Source organism: Anabas testudineus, chromosome 18, assembly GCF_900324465.2.
Source record: "Anabas testudineus chromosome 18, fAnaTes1.2, whole genome shotgun sequence".
NCBI classification, from domain to species: Eukaryota; Metazoa; Chordata; class Actinopteri; order Anabantiformes; family Anabantidae; genus Anabas; species Anabas testudineus.
The window spans coordinates 12,483,966-12,503,924 of record NC_046627.1 but is presented as its reverse complement, the minus strand read 5'-3'; the positions used below and the strand labels follow the sequence as shown (position 1 = coordinate 12,503,924).

Here is a 19,959-nt window from a genome sequence, read left to right as displayed (position 1 = left end):
AAAGATAACTTCTGTTGTGAATTGGCGCTATACAAATGAAACTGAATTAAATTGGTTTGTTACAGCACTGATAAATTATGGTTTTGATTTATATAAACTTTAACAACTATATTAAGTTTATATATTTAGAAAGATTAAGTTGATATATTTAGAAGTTGAAGAAATAAAACAGCTAAAGTTCATTTAACATACTTTATTTAGATGTCAGTACATTTGTTTCTATTTGTAGCGCGCACATTTTATCATTATGTTGATCTCTGATAAGATCATGCACAAGTCACAGTGGGAGCTCCTGTGCACAGAATTTCTTTTGTTGTCGTAAAACAATCGAACAGAAACACAACTTAGAACATATGAGAAGTCGAGATTTTGGCTAACACAGCTTGAAAGTGCCTGAACCTTTCTGTCTGTAAAAATGGCCACAGTGTCTGTTCACCATATTCACAAGCTCTAGCTTGTCGACACTTATTATGAAGCTTATCAGAATAAATGAATTAAAAATGACTGAACTCCATGGTGTGAACAATGTGACAGAATGAATTAAGTGCATTTTAACAAATACACATAATTCCTTATTCCCTGTAATATTGATCAGTATATGAGCCTGAAGCTTATTGTCATTACAATTTGCTGCTCTTCAGTTTCATCTTTGTCCTCTTCTTCGCTCCAGCTCATCGGGAAGATCAGAAAATTCTCCTTTTGTCTTGAACTGCAGGAAGAATAGAGCAGAGACTGTTTGCAATAATATTCAATTTCCCATGAGCAGAATTGCTGACTCTGTGGCTGCTGATCTCAACTTGTTTAACCACAATCACGACTGTATGTGACACATGAAACAGTCGACAACATGTACTGTGAGATTCGGAAGAGAAGAGAGAGTTGACTTTCTTTTCTACCACCGAAAAGTTAAAGCTTTTTCTATGTTACCTAAAATGTGGTGTCTCTGCACATTTTTCATATTTCATAGGATTTTCTGATACGTTCTTACCTCATACAAACTTCCGGCATGTGTAAATAGCCAGTCCCAATATGAAAGTGTAGAGGATGAAGGCCAGGATACCGATCACCAGCTTGGGCAGCGACATTACAGGAGGAGGAGGAGTGGTCGGGACATCACTGGGCTAAATCTTGACTGGAATTAGAAAATAAAAGGTATAAACATGTTTTCTTTCTAGACACACTCAGAACAGACTTGTAAGGTGTGTAATGGTGCATTTAAACGTACACCACTGCTTCTTGTTATGTGAATTTTAGATCCCTTTTATAAATTATTTAAAACTGTAATTAAAGATACAAATTATAGATGTTGAAGTATAGATGTTCTAAGAAACTGCTCCCCCTGTCATGGTTCCAGCCTCACTGCTGCCTTTTCCCCATGACCTTATTTCGGCAACTTCCTGTTTTCCGCCTCCCAGTCGTATTTTCTTCACTCACCTGATTGATTACACCTGGTTTCCCTCACACTTCATATACAGGCCTGCTCACCTTTCTCCCATGTCAGATAGTCAAAAGCCAACCTCCAAACACTATTCAGCGTTTCATTTGGACTGACACATTTTGGATTTTTTTTGTGGCGGGCAAATGAAGCCTCATGAAGCACTGAGGCTTTCCTAACAATTGTGTCGAAAAAGGTTCAAAGCTTCAAGGCCTCAGTGACGGTGACATCTGGTGGACAACTGAAGCCATAGTAACCTCTAAAGGTCACGACTGAAGCTCTGGCACTGTTTCAATCCCATGACACCAATAAAAGTTCAGAAAAGTCTGTGTGGTCATTCAAGTGTTTTGTTCATTCACACCAAATAATGATTATATAGTCATTACAATAAAATATGCAGATGCTCTCTCCCATACTCTAAAACACATTCCAGATTAACCCAAAGAATCAATGCAAATTATAATATGGGTTAAATGTTGGTTAAGGGATTATTGGGGTTTATTCCCTAACAGGATTAGAGATTCGTCCTACTTTGCAAATGATCAGTGTTTAAATTTAGAAACATATCTTTTTTGTGTTTTTATAGAAAACCTTTAAAGATAATGGTTTGTCAGTTGAGGACTTGTATGGTTGATTTGAAATGATTATTTACACAAGCAGAGACGTTAGTTGTCTTCACAGGTTTTTATTGAATAATATAATTTTTTCTACTGTTGCAGGCTTCAATCAGTTTATGCCTGGCAGGCTAGTGTCACAGTGCCAGGTGATATGAGATCCAAATGATCCCAAACTTTAGAACATCTCTTATTAGTGGTACTCGCCATGAAACTCGCCAAAAAACTCCCACTCTCCAAATCTCTGTCTCCTCACAGCCTCATTTGAAACATAATGATGCCTCTTATATAGCTGGTTTGGCACCAAACAACTCAAATCTGTAAAACCTGTCAAGCTGTCACTGGCTCAGAATGCATTGAAATGCCTTGAGCCAAAGACACACACTGAAAGACTCTGACCCAATAAGAAGCTTCGGAACATTTTGAAGGAATGAAGTGAGAAGAGAAACACCGATGACGTTCGAAGCTTTGAACATCATCGGTCACGTGACGCTGGTGTTTCACTGTACCAGACCTGTACCTGTATCTGCCTGATTCCCCTACCTGGACCTGCACCCCTTCTACCCTGTCTCTACCAGATTCCCCCTCACTAGACCAGCCTGACCTAACCCTGCTTTCCGCCTACCCCTGTTTTGGACTTTGGATTCATCACATTCTGTGTTAAAGTTTTGGACTGTTTTCTCATTGTGCTTCTGAAAAAACTCTTGCCTCTCTCTTGGACTCGTTACACCGCTGCCAGCCGCCCTTCCTGGCATTCACTGTCTCTATCTGTGCCATGTGCTCTCTATTGGGCGGCCATATTGGCCATGACATCACACCACCACTTCCTGTGACCAACTACGTTCCCCCGGACCTTCACACTTATTCTGCACTGAAGAATTCCCTAAAAGTTTCCATCTAACTCATTCCCTTGTACCCTTGTTATTAATGAAACCTTGAAAACTCCTTCCTGTACTTGGTGTTATCTCTGGCCATGGACTCCTTCATCCAGCTCGTGACACCCCCAAATGTCAGTAACACATCAATACATACAAATTACCAACACTGCATCACGTAAGATATTAAATGTTACCTTTAACACTCAGCCAGCTTTTAGGTGACTTTCCTTTTGAGGGGTGTTCACACTGGTAGAAACCTTCTTCAGACTGAGACACAGCTAAAAAACTCTTCCTCCCTTTATCCTCAGTACCGATGAAAATGTCGTCTCTGTAGAACGTAGCTGGGAAATCTGACACAGGGTCACGGTCTTCTTCTTTGTAGGAACAGTGAAGTGTGACGTCATCATCCTGTGTCACAGGAAGTGCAGGACTCCCCAAGATAACTCCATCTAAAATAAAAAAAAACATCAAATGCTGTATTTTATTCATGACAAATGGTTCCACAGCCTATTTGACTAATGATTTATTAAACACAGTAGTAAACTAGACAATGATAAACTCCATGCATTGATGGTTTCACCTGTCACTGTGATGTTGACGGTGTTGCTGCGCTCTCCACTCTGAGACTCGCACCAGTACACTCCAGTGTCTGATGGGTCAGCATCCTCAATTGTGCAAGAGGACTCCCCTGGGATTGCCCAGCCAAACTGACACGGCTGAGATGTTCGAAACGACGTGTTTCTCTTCACTGTCCAGCTGCTGAAGCCTTCTGATGCCTCACAGCTCAGAGAGATTTGATCGTACCGAAAAAACTGAGCTCTGTCAGGAGTGATGCTCAGTGAAGCTGCAAGAGAGCAAACAGGAAATCCTTGGTTTGTTCAATAAGTCAGTAAAAAGGTTAAATATTTGAATGTTTCCTGCTTGTTAGCTCATTAAATGTGTCGAAAGCTAGAACTGCTGTTGTTAAATGTGCAACATTGGATTTATTTGGTACTTTGGAGGCAGCAGAAACAAGTGGTTTATTGTATTGTATGTTGTATTTCTGTGGTGAACATGTTAATAAAGAGTTTTTATTTTCACATTGAGCTCTTATACATTAACATTATTATCTATATAACATTTTTCAACTGTGTGTCTGCTGTGATCCTCTAATAGAGAAGTGAGTGTGTCGGGTGGTTCAGTCCACAGCGTCTGGTGGACGAGTAGATTAAGTATAAAACAGAGCTCACCCTCAGCAGCAACACTGTGGGATCCTTCAGCCAAACCTACGAAAGAGAGCTGGTCTCTTAGTGACAACACTAAGAATAAATAAAGAAAATAAACGATAGTATGAGGTAAACATGGACATGTTATAAAATCATTGTTTTACACAGAAATATCCATTAAAAAGCAAATAAATACATATCAGAATAAAGCTGCAGATTCAGATTTTAACGTTTTCAAGTTGTTATTTGGTTCATTTTAATTGTCAAAGTATCAATTACACATAATTTACAGCAGCATTTGCACAAATTACATGTTAGATTAGATTAAACTAAATGTTTTGTGTGAAAAGAATCACTCACACTGACAAAGCCACAGTGGATTACCACAAACCCTGCAGCTCTCTTGTTAACTTCACTTAGTTTATGAAGTTGAAACTGTAGAAAATGTAAATGCAGGTGGAAATATTTGGAAGTATAATTACTCACAGAGCATAAGGCAAAGAGTTGTGATGTCCATCCTGTTTCGATGTTGTGCAGTAAGTTTCACCTGTGACTGGTGTTTACCAAATTCTCTGAAGACAGGAAGTCAGCTGCTGAGCAATGGAAACAGTGTTTAAAATGAATCAATGAGGATATTTTACTTTATTTGCAAAGTTATTTTATTTTATACTTTCAGACATTGCTGCAACTAACAATTATTGTCATGACTGATTTGTCTGCCAATTATTTCCTAAATTAACAGATTATTTGTTCATATTATGCAAAAAGATCTCATCCCTTGTTGAGATACACTTTATTCTCCTCTCTGAGACCCAGAAAAGAAAACATGTTGTGTCACATATGACAAAGGAAATCAACGTCATCACACCTAGTAAAACAGGAAGTGAAGACAAACATCTCCTCCAACAAACTATCTGCAGGTTTCCTTCAGGGTTAATCTGATCTGTCAACCTCATCAATATGAAGCCACATAATCTTAAATTAGAATTTATTGGAACAAGGTGCCAGTTACAGCCACACTGACAAAACTGAGCTTCCCCACATGTTAAACCACAGACCACCAGAACCTCCCATCAACCGCATCAAGTAAACCATATTCTCACTCACCTTTTTCACATCTCCTTATCAGTGTGAGTTAGATAGTTAACATATTATATTATCTGTTATGTCTGCACACACAAAGCTCACTAACTAGAAGATGAGCGCCTGGTGCCAGTTCTCCACTCTGTAAATTCTGTATTTATTCAGTTGTTGATATATTTCAGTTCTTGAAATAAAAGAATGTTACTCTAAGGTGAAAGAGAAGTGATTACAGGAGACACACAACACATACTGCGGTTGTAGCACTTCATACTCTGAAAACGGGGAAGTAAGAGGGGTGTCAAAGGACACGACAAAAACATGATCAATACATAAAAACAGGGTAACAACGTAAAACTACCAGAACGACAGGACACAAAGTAACAAACAAGAAACCAGGGATGAAAGTACAACTGAAACCACTGCTCAGGGACAGACAAACCACTCCCAGAAACAGGTAACAGAGTCCAAAGTTCAGGGATTCCAGGAGAAGACAACATGGCTGAGGAGCAGGGCGGTACGTAGAAAGACATGACAATCTGGCAACGGGCAGAGGACTGAGGGGAGCTTTTATTGGAAGTGAGCACCCAGGCGAAGCAGATCTGTAATCATGGGAGAGTGGGGAGTGAAGTGGTTCATATACAGACATGAGGTAGTGGCTGGTGGGAGGAGCAGTGACAGTGAAGACCAGAAGAAGAAGGAGAAACGCTGCTGGGAAGGTGCCAGGAAGAAACGGTGACAATAGGAAACAGCTTTATGTATAATCCAGTTACAATAAGTGTTGGTTCACAACACAGATATTACAAATATTTAATTGTGAATATCCTTCTTAAAAACAGTAAATGTCCACTGTTTTTGATTTGTAAAAGCTAATAAAGTGTAATATAAGAATAAATCAGCTGTTTAGGTTAGACTGAAATCTGTCCAGTAAACATGCAAATATATGCAGAAATGTTGAATATATGGGCCGATATTTGAATATTGCGCAATGACAAGAACGAAAGTAAAAAAGATAATTTCCTGATGTTCAGATCTGGCAGACAGCTGTTCGTCGACGAATAAAAACAACTGAGCCGTAATTAACTTATTTTTCTGACAATTACAATGATCCGACTTCTTACTTATCTACTTTTAACTACTTTTTTTTTATTGTTCGATCCAAACGCGGCGCAAAACCAAGGTAGGTTCGACTTTCATTTGTATTGATCCGCCATTAATTCTTTATTTCTCCTATTACTTCAAAACTATGAAACTAGAACTCTTCCTATCAGTCAGCTGTGAAGGTTTATTTAGCTCTAACAATACTGTGTTTTAATTCCGGAAACTTAAAGCTTTAAACTTCTCTAAATATTCTCTTCCACTTCCACATCTAAGGTACATCTGTAAGAAGTCTCTGTTAAATTAAAGTCAGCGGTGTAGTTCAGGGTTTCAAGATCACAGATGACACGCAGACAAGAGCCGCACTCATTGTTCTGTGTGAGCGTTATAATCCGGTTTTCAGAGGAGCTGACTTTGTTTTTTTACTTTTTGTCGTGTTCTTCAAATATTAAGATTAGAAAACACGTGGAAAGTGGCCGGATGTGTGTGAGCTGCAGCATCATTAGAGAGGAGAGAGAACTTTTACTAATTTGCCTCCAAAACCAAACTTTACAGGATTATATCCCTCAATACTGTGAACTGAAGCAGGACACAGTAACACAGTAACACAGTAACACATACTGTTTAGAGTGATGGAAATTTCTTTTAAAATCTGGTTATAGAGCCACTACATCACTGGAAGTCAGGGGGATTTGAATTCTTAGCTTTAAAATGTCCGAACTGCTCTTTACTGCTCTGAACACAATGGTGGCACAGTCCCTTCACATCTGTTGCAAATTAGATATTTTTACAAACCCAACAGGAAACTGTTGTGGAACTCAGTGTTGGTAAGTGAGATAGATTTTCTTTAGAAAGAGAAACAGACCGTGATCACGGTATTTTATAAAATATATGACATTGACTGTGCATTAAAAAAAAAAAAAGTAGATCCACGTCTGATTAAAAAGAAAGAAAATAGACCAACCGGTTCTCATCCTTTATAACTTTTAACAATACTGAGAACAAACTGCTCAGTGATTCTTCAACACTAAATCTAAATCCAGTGTTTGTTTCTGCAGTAAAGTCAAAAGTGACTGGATCACATGAACCAGTTCGAGCTGTAGTTGCAGAAGACGTCATTCTGCCGTGCCACCTGGAGCCTCCATTTGATGTGACGACTTTAAGAGTGGACTGGATATTCAATGAAGAATTGACAGTACACGTCTATAGAAGTCAGAGGGATGATCCAGATTCTCAACATAAGAAATTCAAACACAGGACTTCTCTCTTCCATGATGAACTGCACAAAGGAAACATTTCACTAAAACTGACCAATGTAAGTGAAACTGATGCAGGAAATTACACCTGTTATGTTCCCAGACTGAAAAGTCGAGGCAGCGCTATTCTGATTGTTGGTGAGTACAGACAAACTAATACAAATCTAAAAATTAAATTCAAGTGTTTTATATTCAGAACATGTTTCGACTTACACTGAATAATAATTTTAAACACATTTTCAACAGATCCAGTGAAGAAAAAAAACAAAATAATTGAGCAGCCTGATCCCAGTAAGTATTATAAAGATAACCACATAAAAAATGTGTTACAGCATCATCTTTTGGGAGTTTGTTGAGTTAGTTTCAGTAGGTCAGTTGTGTTAATATCACTGTGATCTACCAACACTGTTATGAGCAGACCTGTGGTTCCACACTGTGTCTGCAAGAAACTTTTTTAAACAATGAGAATAAAAACATAAAAATGTTAAATCTCATGTATTTTGTCTGATTTCAGCAGTTTCTTCTTCCACTGATTCCACTCGCCTCAGCTCTGGACTTGTGGCTGGCATCGTGATTCTTTGCCTTATAGGTCTTGTTTGTCTAGCAGCAGGATTTATTTTGTGCAAACGTCAAAGTAAGTCACATCATTTTCATGGTTCTATAACATTTGGTAACAATGAACATATTGGTAAAAATAACCCATTGATTTTGATTTTATATTTGTTTATATATTCCTAAACACTGTTTCTGTGTTTCTGTTTCTCTGCTGCCTCAAACTGATGTTTTAAAGGTTTAAAAAGTTTTACTTACTGAATTTTTACCATTTGTTAAACAGAGGTCAAAGAACAGAAAAGGCTCATGAGCCAGTTTGGACAACACTGTAAACGTTCTCTGTCTTTTACAGGTATGTGTCCAGCACAAAACACGAGACAATCTGACAGGCAAAACCCAGAAAAGGGACAGGACAGACTCGACGGAAGTCCTCTGCAACACCGTGTACAACGCCGACAACGTGGACAACACCGACAACACCAACAACACTGACAACACCGACAAGACAACACCAACAACAGTAGTACTTGAGCATCCCGTCTCTCTCAACCAGCTGAGGTGATGACAAAGCAAAGATGCAGAGTTTTATTCCTACAAAATGTTTTTTAATCAGAAATATTTCAGGAACCCTGTTTAACAAACTGTGACATTGAAAAACTTTTCAAAAGTTTTCAGTTGTAGAAAAAGACAGTAAACTTTGAGTTTATATCTCTATATCTTTTCATCTATCCATATATATATATATATATATATTATAAAAAGAACTCGCTCACTTTGTCTCATTCCTTCAAGCTCAGGTCCTCTACCAGAGACCTGGGAGCTTAAGGGTCCTGCGCAGTATCTTAGCTGTTCCTAGGACTGCATTTTTCTGGACAGAGATCTCAGATGTGGTTCCTGGGATCTGCTGGAGCCACTCTCCCAGTTTGGGAGTTACAGCCTCCAGTGTTCCTATCACCACAGGTACCACTTGGACCTTCACCTTCCACATCTGCTCTTCTTTCAGCCTTGGTACTTCTCCATCTTCTCGTGCTCCTTCTTCCTGATGTTGCTATCACTTGGATTGCTACATCTATCACTACAGCCTTGTTCTCTTTTTTGTCCACCACTACTATGTCGGGTTGTTTGGCCATTGCCAATTTGTCAGTCTGTATCTGAAAGACCCACAGGATCTTAGCTCCCATGTGTCCCATTTTGAATCTGGGACTTCCAGCCTCTGCTCAGCACAGATGTTCCTGTACACTATGCCGGCGACTTGATTATAGCGTTCCATGTATGCCCTGCCTGCTAGCATCTTTCATCCTGCTGTTATGTGCTGGATTGTACTCAGAGCCTGCTCCTGTGCTGCTAGGATTAGTGCCTCTGTGCTGTCTTTCAGTCCAGCTTTGTCCAGCCACTGGTAGGATTTGTTGACATCAGTCACTTCTTCTATCTGCTGGTGGTACATACCGTGCAGGGTTTGTCCTTCCATGAGGGTTCCTCCTCTTCCTACCCCTGCTCCTCTGGAGCCTGCTGCCTGAGGTATTCGTTAAGCACGCCATCATTTGGGGCCATCTTCCTGATGTATTCATGAGGCTTAGTTGTTTCATCCTGGATAGTGGCTTTGACGCTCATTAGTCCTCGGCCTCTTTCCCTCCGCTTAGCGTACAGTCTCAGGGTGCTGGATTTGGGGTGAAACCCTACGTGCATTGTAAACAGCTTCCTTGTCTTTATGAACAAGATCACTACACTATTATTGATAGTATGGGAATTGGTACTGACAACTGTTATATTCAAGTTCCTGTGTAAGAGGTTCACTATATAATCCAAAAACACATAGGGACCAAACCACTGACCCTGCAGTATGTGGAAAACGGATCTACCAGCAGATCCACATGGAGCCAGTTGATTTATAAGCAACCAGTCACATAACGAAATACTATATACCAAATGTACTAATGCTATATTTAATATTAACAGATTAACAGATAACATTAAGTAATTTTTAATTGTTGAACTTGTTTGCATGATGAACATGACTTTATTACACTTTATAATAATCAAGTCTGGATGATATAATAGTGTGAAATGAGATTTGCATCAGTGATGTTAAAGACAGAATGTTGACTATGTTACAAAAACAATATAAAAATCCTGGTTGCAATATCAGAGTTGCACTTTTATGGAGAATTACTTTACTTAGGTTTACTTGGGATGTTTAAAGTGCTGAATCCAGGGACATTTTTAATGATAAAAAAGCCATAATCTGGAGAAATGTATTGAAATATTAAATTAAAAATATAAAGTTTTACTTAAAATTGACTGTGTTTGTCAACACAAATAATCAGCAGAGAGCAACACACACTTTACTGTTTACATCTGTACAATCTGCGGCACTTTGTTAATTAGAAAACACACTAAAATTTTACATTTTATTTTTAAAGTTTGCAAAAATGATAACAGAATGTTTTTTTGTTTTATTGTAGTTTCTTTTTCTTTTTTGTCATCTCACTGCCTTTTCCTCTGTATTGTTGTACTGTACTTTATTGTTGTGGGATTTAATAAAGACAAAATGTTTTATAACTCTAGATTATGTGTTGACCTGTAAAACTATTGTGGTTCAACAGTCTCATTGTATTTTCCTTCAAGAAACTGAGTCAGACTTGAAGTAAATCTTTTCTCACATTGGATGAGTTTTGGACTTGGGCAGCTTTTTCTGGTTACGTTTATAATGGATCAAAACATAAGTGAACCAACACAATTCTTTTTGAATGTATTAATTTTTGTCAGATAAGTCTGTGTCTGTTTAAAACTAAAATGTTTCTCAGTGCCATGACTCAATTTCAATAAAACTTGACCTGAATGAGAATCTTCTCTGACATAGAGTTAACTAACACAAAACTAGAGATATATAAAATGTTATTTTTATAGAGCAAATGTTTTCTTTAAAAAATGCTAAAATTTTCTTCACAGCTAAGCTGACAAGTGAACCAGTAGCATGACTAGATAAACATAACAATGTAAAACTATTTTTAAGAACCTCATAGTAAATATTCATGCTGATTCTGTTGATTCCCGACCACAGCTACTGTCACAACCAACATAGCTACACAAACTGTACATTCACCACGGTGGCATATGACCCCTCAGCAGCGTCACTGAAAAAATTATATAAATATAGCAACATGTTAATAACTTTGATTTATTTGAATCAATTTTGATTTAAGTTCCTTAGAATGATGTATGTAATGATTAATAGACAAACTTTCTATAATTTGTGTGAAGTGGGCATTCTGCAAAGTATTTTTCAGAAAAGCAATAACGGCAATAGTAGTGCAACAAACTTTATCCGCCACCATCTCTGCAAAAAACCCTTGATCTTCATATATGATCTCATCTCACACATTGTTCATTGCAGCCAGTCTTTCAAAACTGTCACACATTGTGTGAAACACATTGTCACTATTACATCATTACCTGTGTAGGTGTGACACTACTACAGCTCCTTTACAGCTGCTGTAATAGGTGAGTCGTTTCACTATATGTGGAATATGACTAGTCTATAGAGTTTAGAGTTTTCTGCAGTAAAATTCAGTACAGAGCGACACAAACCAGAATTATAGAGCACCTGTAACATACAGTCTGGGATCATCTACAACAGCAAAGCTTTTGTGCAATTGTTTGAATGAAGAGTCTGTTTCTGTTACTTTGTGATGATCTATATATATGATGTGCGTGTCACAAAGTCATTGTACAGGGTGATGACTGTTGGGAGATGTGACTTCCTCAATTCAATAGTTGAATTTTTTTACAGTACTGTGTCCAGAATTACACCCTCTGTTAATACTTGACACTGCTTTCAGTCAGGAAGCTTTTAAATTCAATATAATCTTCTCACATTTCCTGTAACAACATAAAAAAAGGTTTTAAACTTTCCCCCTTGACTTTCCATTTCAGTCTGGCCCTGCATCTTGTCTTCTTCTCTTTATGCTATGTTCTGCTGATGATACAGGTAATAACAAGCCTCCGGGCTTTTTTAAAGACATGTAGGAACAACCAGATAAGATAAGAAAAGAAGCAGATAACACAGACTGTAGCTATTAAAAACACAGACCTGACAGGAACTACTGAGAAAACAAAATACATTAAGAGGAGTGTTACTCTATAAAATACTAAATACATAAAACAAGCAAACACTTTTCTTTATTTATTTTGATGTTGTTGCAGTTCTGTGGCTTCTCATAATGTTTGCAGAGCATTTGATGGTTCAACATCTTCTTTTCTCCCAATTGCCAGATTCTTTGTCAAGGGATTGGGTTGTCGAGGCACCTCCACACGGCTGCCACCCAATCCACACTGCACCGACCCCTTATGCGCCTTCCTGCGGGTGGTGGGCCTACGGGGAAGAGAGTGTCGGGCTCACTTCCACACACAGTCTGGGCTCTGGAACACAACTACTTCAGAGAGGTTGGACTCTCTTCTACTCTGGAGTTGCCCATGGGGAGAGGCGGCGGGCAGGGGTGGGCTTGCTTATAGCCCCCCAGCTCAGCTGCCATGTTTTCGAGTTTTCCCCTTTGGACGAGAGAGTTGTTTCCCTGCGCCTTCGGGTAGGGGATAGGTCTCTCACCGTTGTTTGTGCCTACGGGCCAAATAGCGGTGTAGAGTACCCAGCTTTCATAGGGTCTCTGGAAGGGGTACTGGAAGGTGCTCCGACTGGCGACTCTGTCGTCCTACTGGGGGATTTCAACGCCCACGTGGGCAATGACAGTGATACCTGGAGGGGCGTGATTGGGAGGAACGGCCTCCCGGATCTGAACCCGAGTGGTGTTTTGTTATTGGACTTCTGTGCTAGTCACAGCTTGTCCATAACGAACACCATGTTCAAGCATAAGGGTGTCCATCAGTGCACGTGGCACCAGGACACCCTAGGTCGGAGGTCTATGATCGACTTTGTGGTTGTGTCATCTGACCTCCGACCATATGTCTTGGACACTCGGGTGAAGAGAGGGGCTGAGCTGTCAACTGATCACCACCTGGTGGTAAGTTGGATCCGATGGCGGAGGAGGGAGCTGGATAGACCTGGCAGACCCAAACGTATTGTGAGGGTCTGTTGGGAACGTCTGGTGGAACCCTCTGTCAGAGAGGTCTTCAACTCCCACCTCCCGGAGAGCTACAATCAGGTCCCGAGGGAGCCTGGAGACATTGAGTCCGAGTGGACCATGTTTTCCAACTCCATTGTCAATGCGGCTGTTCAGAGCTGTGGCCGTAGGGTCTCTGGTGCCTGTCGTGGCGGCAATCCCCGAACCTGGTGGTGGACACCGGAAGTAAGGGAAGCCGTCAAGCTGAAGAAGGAGTCTTATCAGGCCTGGTTGGCCTGTGGGACTCCTGATGCAGCTGATGGGTATCGGCAGGCCAAACGTGCCGCAGCCCGCACGGTCGCAGAGGCAAAAACTCGGACCTGGGAAAAGTCGAGCGAGGCCATGGAGGAGGATTATCGGTCTGCCTCAAGGAAATTCTGGCAAACCATCCGGCGCCTCAGAAGGGGAAAGCAGTTTCCTGCCAACACTGTTTACAGTGGAGGTGGGGAGTTGCTGACTTAGACTGGGGACATTGTAGGACGGTGGAAGGAATACTTTGAGGATCTCCTCAACCCCGTCGTCACGCCTTCTGTTGAGGAAGCAGAGGCTGGGGACTCGGAGGTTGATTCGTCCATTTCCCTGGTCGAAGTCACCGAGGTAGTCAGTAAGCTCCTCAGTGGCAAGGCACCAGGGGTGGATGAAATTCGCCCCGAGTACCTTAAGTCTCTGGATGTTGTAGGGCTGTCTTGGTTGACACGCCTTTGCAGCATCGCGTGGAGATCGGGGACAGTACCTCTGGACTGGCAGACCGGGGTGGTGCTTCCTCTTTTTAAAAAGGGGGACCGGAGGGTGTGTTCCAACTATAGGGGGATCACACTCCTCAGCCTCCCTGGGAAAGTCTATTCCAGAGTGCTGGAGAGGAGAGTTAGGCCGCTAGTCGAACCTCGGATCCAGGAGGAACAATGCGGTTTTCGTCCTGGCCGTGGAACACTGGACCAGCTCCATACTCTTGCTAGGGTGCTCGAGGGTTCATGGGAGTTCGCCCATCCAGTCTACATGTGTTTTGTGGACTTGGAGAAGGCGTTTGACCGTGTCCCTCGTGGCATCCTGTGGGGGGTACTCCGGGAATACGGGATTCGGGACCCTTTGTTAAGGGCCATTCGGTCCTTGTATGACCGGAGTAGGAGCTTGGTTCGCATTGCCGGTAGTAAGTCAGACTTGTTCCCGGTGCACGTTGGACTCCGACAGGGCTGCCCTTTGTCACCGATCCTGTTCATTACCTTTATAGACAGGATTTCTTGGCGCAGCCAGGGGTCGGAGGGAATCCGGTTTGGGAATCACAGGATTTCATCTCTGCTTTTTGCAGATGATGTTGTCCTGTTGGCCTCATCAGACCGGGACCTTCAGCAGGCACTGGGGCGGTTTGCAGCCGAGTGTGAAGGGGCTGGGATGAGAATCAGCACCTCCAAGTCTGACGCCGTGGTTCTCAACCGGAAAAAGGTGGCTTGCACCCTCCAGGTTGGGGGGGGAGATCCTCCCTCAAGTGGAGGAGTTTAAGTATCTTGGGGTCTTGTTCACGAGTGAGGGAAAAAGGGAGCGTGAGATTGACAGACGGATTGGTGCATCGGCAGCAGTAATGCGGTCGGTGTACCGGTCCGTCGTGGTGAAAAAGGAGCTGAGCCGTAAGGCAAAGCTCTCGATTTACTGGTCAGTCTACGTTCCTACCCTCACTTATGACCATGAGCTTTGGGTCATGACCGAAAGGACAAGGTCGCGGATACAAGCGGCCGAAATGAGTTTCCTCCGTAGAGTGGCTGGGCGCACCCTTAGAGATAGGGTGAGGAGCTCAGTCACCTGGGAGGAGCTCGGAGTAGAGCCGCTGCTCCTCTGCATCGAGAGGGGCCAGTTGAGGTGGCTTGGGCATCTGTTTCGGATGCCCCCGGGACGCCTCGTAGGGGAGGTTTTCCGGTCCTGTCCCACCGGGAGGAGGCCCCGGGGAAGACACAGGACACGTTGGAGGGACTATGTCTCTCGGCTGGCCTGGGAACGCCTCGGTGTCCTCCCGGAAGAGCTGGAGGAGGTGTCTAGGGAGAGGGAAGTCTGGGCATCTCTGCTTAAGCTGCTCCCCCCGCGACCCGGCCCCGGATAAGCGGAAGAAAATGGATGGATGGATGGAACATCTTCTTTTCTGAGATGGAGGATTAAGCGTCTACTGCAAAGTGGCAATGTATTAATTAAAAAAATATATAATTTGCACTCATGCAGATTTGAGTTTTCAAACATTACCATTGAGAACAGTGTGTCTGTAGTTCCTTATTTTGTGAGAGATGATGAGATAAGGAGTATTTATGATCTGCTCTTGGTTTCATACAGAACCTTTACACAGGAATACTGAAGCTATTAGCTGACACTGAGGAGAAAGAGAATTCTGCAGCAGGTTCACAACAAACTCTCAGTCTCTGTTTTTCAGTCACTGTACAAGAAGTGTTACTGATGTGTGTATTTCTCTTTATTGAAGGGTAAAATCTGCATCATCCCACCTCCACCATGAAGATACTGACAATACTGACTGTGTGTGTGATTAGTTATGCCACAGTGGTTCTGGCAGAAGCTGCAGGTAAGAATTGTTTGTGTAATGCACAAGAAAGAAGACTTGTTGTATTTCTCTTATAGTGAAGAGATGTGAACTGTTCTGTCATGTTGTCATACAGCTGTCCCAGGAGCAAAGGAAGACAATAATCAAACAAGTCAGTTTTTTTTTTAATATATACATATAGTAAAAAGGAATTAAAACATATTTGTGCATCACCAAATAATCAAATCAGAATATCAACTCAACGTAAAAGAGAAATATAGTCAAAGCAAAAACGTTTTTCAATTTACTAAAATGCCAGTTTAAAAATGTTTTTTACTGTATGTTAAACATGGACACTCAACAATAGAGCTTTTTTTGTCAGGGACTCAAAGAAGAGTACTGGTTGACTGAATATGATGATTTTATCTGCAAGTCCATTTGACAAAACCTAAATTCAACTAGTAAATGTCTAGTTTGAAGCTTATAAATAAAAATAAACATAAACCAGCTGTCAATCTGCTTAATTCATTAACCGCTAGTGGTACCATAAATCCACAGTGTTAAGAGTTGTATAACATTAGAGACAAATTAAACCCTCAAGTTTGATATGACAAGCAAAAAACTTCCTCTAACAGTGACACAGTGGAATGTGTGCATTCTGCATACTTCTCTTTTTTTAATCTTTTTTTAGGTGACTTGTTGCATTTAGTTCAAAATGTGCTAGGATTTAAGGGTCAAACAGCACAGTCATAGCAGCCACACAACCTTAAAACTACTTTCTTTCTATTTGTATTTGATTTAACAATCATGAAAAGTTTTAACTGGTGAGCTTTTGGTTGGTTTTTGGAGCATGGTTTAGTCTTTAAGCTTAAAGCATCTTCAGGGGGGTCTCCTCCGAGATCTACAGAGCATTAGTGAGGCTCTTGACAATCTAAGGTTTTACTTAGTGGCATCAGATACATACATACTTAAAGTCCCCTACAGTGCCTACAAAAGGTATTCACCCACTTGGATGTTTCATACATTATAAATCAATAATGGTCAATAAAAGTTGGCGACTTTGACAAAAAAAAAAAAAGAAAGTACTCAGAAAAAAAATTGAAAACAAGTTTCTGCAAATAACTGTCACTTAAATAAAAATATGTAAGTTGAAATTAGTTTTTACATTAATATTGTCATGATATGTTGTCAGTTATGTTATGTTATGTTATGTTATGTTATGTTATGTTATGTTATGTTATGTTATGTTGTAACCATAACTCTGTTATAGGTCTAGGAAAGGTACAGGAAGTAATTCCTGCCAACAGCCATGACCCTTTATAATGACTACATTCAGATAGTGGAGAGCTCTGCTTTAACCCATCCCAGCTATGGCTAGTGGCAAGCTTCATTAAAATCTACAGTACAATGTATATGCACATGCACACTCACAAATGCAACTGTAACGTTTTCAGGGTATATACACAACAGTTCTCTTCTGCATTTGATAAGTTCACTCTTAGTCAAGATTGTCTCAAGATAACATGCACACCATATGTAAATGAGGACATGTACTTAAAAGATAAAACAAAGTGTGACAATATGAGTGTGTCAGCAAAAATGCATAGATACAGAACCACGTATGTGTATAATAAATAGAGTTACTGGTTCCATTGAGGCTGGATGTGAGAAGACCAGGGTGAATTTTGCATCTATTCTGGATTTTTAACATACAGTTTACAATCGATGCAAAAATTATGTCATAGTGATATTGTAATTGTTTCACTGTTAAATATTTTGCTGATAAGTGACTTATGGCCACATTTAGCTGCAATTTTAGAAGTTGTAAGTTACTTACTAATTAGAATTTGCATCTATTCTTGTTTTACAGTTTGCACAGATTTATACATTTCCAAATATTTGTTAACAAACCACTAAATCACTCCCAGTCTGCTCTTCTTAATGACAGTTTGGTCACAGATTAGGCCTCGAGATCTTAACTGTACTAATGATTGTATATGTTCCTCATTTTGAGAGAGATGATGAGATAAGGAGCTGTATTTATGATCTGCTGTTCGTCTTCTTTAGCCACTCCACACAGGACAACTCCAGCTACAGACTGATTCAGAGAAGTAAGATAATTCTACAGCTGGTTCATGACATAATGATTATATGCTGCTTTTTTGACAATGTGTAGAAGTGTTACTAACATGTTTGATTTTCGTCATTGGAAGGTAAAATCTGCTTCATCTCAACTCTGTCATGAAGATGCTGACTCTGTGTGTGCTTGGTTGTGTCATGATGGTTCTGACTGGACATGCTAGTAAGTTCTCCAAAAAGAAAATTGCATTTCTCTGTGTGCAGTGACAAGAGATGAAAGACAATAACTGCTCTATCATATTTTCATATAACTCTTACAGAACCACTGGTTGAAAATGATCAATCAGGTCAGTGGGTATTTTAATATTATAAAACAAAAATATTCTGACAGAATTATTGCAGGTTTCACAGGAAAGAACTGTATATGTTATAAGAAATAATTCGTTTATTATTACAAATGAGTCAGTGCTGTGAAATCGGAAATTATTGTCACAATAGTTTTCTGTTTTATAATTAAAAAAAAGAAGTATCATGAATTACATTAGTTTTGGAAGAAACAAAAAAAGCATGATGAAAATGTGTCTAGTTACCATAATCTAAATTCTTACACAACCAGTACATGGGATCGTGAACTGTAACGGAACCAATAACACGACAGGAAGTGTCACTGAATTTTTAATTTGTTTTATACTGTATTAAAAAAATCTTAAACTCATTACCGATTTGCCCTCAGTAAGGAGTGAACTGGTCAAAAGTTCCTTGTCTTGCTCTTCTGGTTGGTCTGAGATCAACGGTCGCTGTTTCCATTATGTTCCAAAAACCATGACTTGGGCTAAAGCTGAAGTAAATTTTTAAATTGTTCTTTTATTGTGTTTTCACTTTGTTTATTGGTAATCTTCTTTTCACACTGCTATTTTTCCACTTTTGGTGACTTTAACTATGTTACGTTATTTCTTTGCCGTAGAAAAACTGTCAATCCATGGGTGCAAACCTTGCATCAGTGCACAACTTTCAGGAGTACCATGATATTCAGAAGCTGATAGCAACCACCACTCATGAGTACAAAGAAACATGGATTGGAGGCTCTGATGCACAACAGGTATTTTATATTGTTTTCTATATTTAAAGAGGCGTAAATAATTGTTTTTTAATTTTTTGTAGATACAGATGACTGAAGTTAGCGTTTCGTTATTGGTATAAGATGTAACCAACAGTCGTCTTCTTTGTTGCTCATTTGTAAACAATAAATAACAACATATCTAACATTACATGTACGATACTACTGAAATAGGAGTTTGTCATAAACTCTGATGAGTTAAAAAGGTAATGTGATGGTGCACCTAAACATACAAGACAACATTATACATGGTCTCTAATCAAACCGTTGCTTTTAATAAAAAATATTTATATTATTATGATGTCTAGGAAAATGTTTGGCTCTGGACTGATGGGAGGCCCTTCCACTACACCCACTGGTGTCGAGGCGAGCCCAATGATTCTGGCAAGCAACACTGCATACAAATGAATTTTGGAGGTAAATCAATAGTCACTGCTTCTATTGTACTTTCTATCTTTCTATGTTGAAAGATAGATAGTTTGCGACCTGACTCCTCTGGAACCAATTCTGAAGTGTCCTTGGACAAGACACTGAAATGCAAATGTCCACAAAACCTTCAGCTACTGAAGCTGCACTAGCCAGTGTAGTAAAATAAATGTGGAGTCTTCTGGCAGATAAATATGTATAATCCTTTGTGTTAATCATAATTTAAGTTTTGGTTTGTGTAGTTCTGACTTACTTATGTGTTTTTCATAATTACAGATCAAAAGTGCTGGGATGATGTTGGATGTGACTATTACCGTCCATCTGTCTGTGCAAAGAAAGTGTGATGAGTGTTGTGCAGACAAACTAGTGATGAAATCAATCACAAGGATGTGTTGTTTATTTTTACAAACTAATCTATCATCATATAATCAATCTAATTTCTAACCTGAAGATTTAATACATTATTTAACCACTTTATCTCTTTTCTGCCTCTGCAACGCTTTTTAAAGGAATGAAGCAACAAGTGCTATAAACATGGGCTAGATTGTCTCTTTGGTTTTGTACCTTTAATCAGAGCAGACTGAAAGTTT

At 40.0% G+C, this 19,959-nt stretch overlaps 4 protein-coding genes across 4 annotated transcripts in view; 3 read left to right on the top strand and 1 right to left on the bottom strand.

The window, feature by feature from the left end:
- Positions 1–19,959, top strand: part of LOC113168347 (CD276 antigen-like) — an 82,414-nt gene that overhangs the window by 35,781 nt on the left and 26,674 nt on the right. The window lies entirely within an intron of this gene.
- Positions 2,167–4,716, bottom strand: LOC113168536 (sialoadhesin-like). Its single transcript, XM_026369615.2, has 4 exons — positions 4,619–4,716; positions 4,157–4,225; positions 3,508–3,771; positions 2,167–3,376 (listed from the first exon to the last, which is right to left on the bottom strand). Exons 1-4 carry the CDS (start codon positions 4,647–4,649, stop codon positions 3,111–3,113), a joined length of 630 nt encoding a protein of 209 aa, XP_026225400.1. The 5' UTR covers positions 4,650–4,716; the 3' UTR covers positions 2,167–3,110.
- Positions 5,823–8,879, top strand: LOC117153003 (sodium channel subunit beta-4-like). Its single transcript, XM_033326536.1, has 7 exons — positions 5,823–5,931; positions 6,587–6,594; positions 7,092–7,137; positions 7,369–7,704; positions 7,813–7,857; positions 8,081–8,200; positions 8,471–8,879. The coding sequence occupies exons 1-7, from the start codon at positions 5,823–5,825 to the stop codon at positions 8,608–8,610; spliced, it is 804 nt and encodes a 267-aa protein (XP_033182427.1). The 3' UTR covers positions 8,611–8,879.
- LOC113168544 (ladderlectin-like) lies at positions 15,549–19,733 on the top strand. Its single transcript, XM_026369625.1, has 8 exons — positions 15,549–15,789; positions 17,815–17,858; positions 17,961–18,049; positions 18,147–18,173; positions 18,560–18,669; positions 18,791–18,925; positions 19,252–19,360; positions 19,646–19,733. The coding sequence occupies exons 3-8, from the start codon at positions 17,989–17,991 to the stop codon at positions 19,711–19,713; spliced, it is 510 nt and encodes a 169-aa protein (XP_026225410.1). The 5' UTR covers positions 15,549–15,789; positions 17,815–17,858; positions 17,961–17,988; the 3' UTR covers positions 19,714–19,733.

Coding starts and splice junctions, on each gene's coding strand:
- LOC113168536 (XM_026369615.2), bottom strand. CDS start 4,649: ATGGACATCACAACTCTTTGCCTTATGCTCT. Junction 4,226..4,618: donor AACTCTTTGCCTTATGCTCT/GTGAGTAATTAT, acceptor ATTTATTCTTAG/TGTTGTCACTAAGAGACCAG. Junction 3,772..4,156: donor CCACAGTGTTGCTGCTGAGG/GTGAGCTCTGTT, acceptor GCTCTCTTGCAG/CTTCACTGAGCATCACTCCT.
- LOC117153003 (XM_033326536.1), top strand. CDS start 5,823: ATGGGAGAGTGGGGAGTGAAGTGGTTCATATACAGACATGAGGTAGTG. Junction 7,138..7,368: donor TGTTGTGGAACTCAGTGTTG/GTAAGTGAGATA, acceptor TTGTTTCTGCAG/TAAAGTCAAAAGTGACTGGA. Junction 7,858..8,080: donor AATTGAGCAGCCTGATCCCA/GTAAGTATTATA, acceptor GTCTGATTTCAG/CAGTTTCTTCTTCCACTGAT.
- LOC113168544 (XM_026369625.1), top strand. CDS start 17,989: ATGAAGATGCTGACTCTGTGTGTGCTTGGTTGTGTCATGATGGTTCTG. Junction 18,174..18,559: donor GGTTGAAAATGATCAATCAG/GTCAGTGGGTAT, acceptor ATTTGCCCTCAG/TAAGGAGTGAACTGGTCAAA. Junction 18,670..18,790: donor TGACTTGGGCTAAAGCTGAA/GTAAATTTTTAA, acceptor TCTTTGCCGTAG/AAAAACTGTCAATCCATGGG.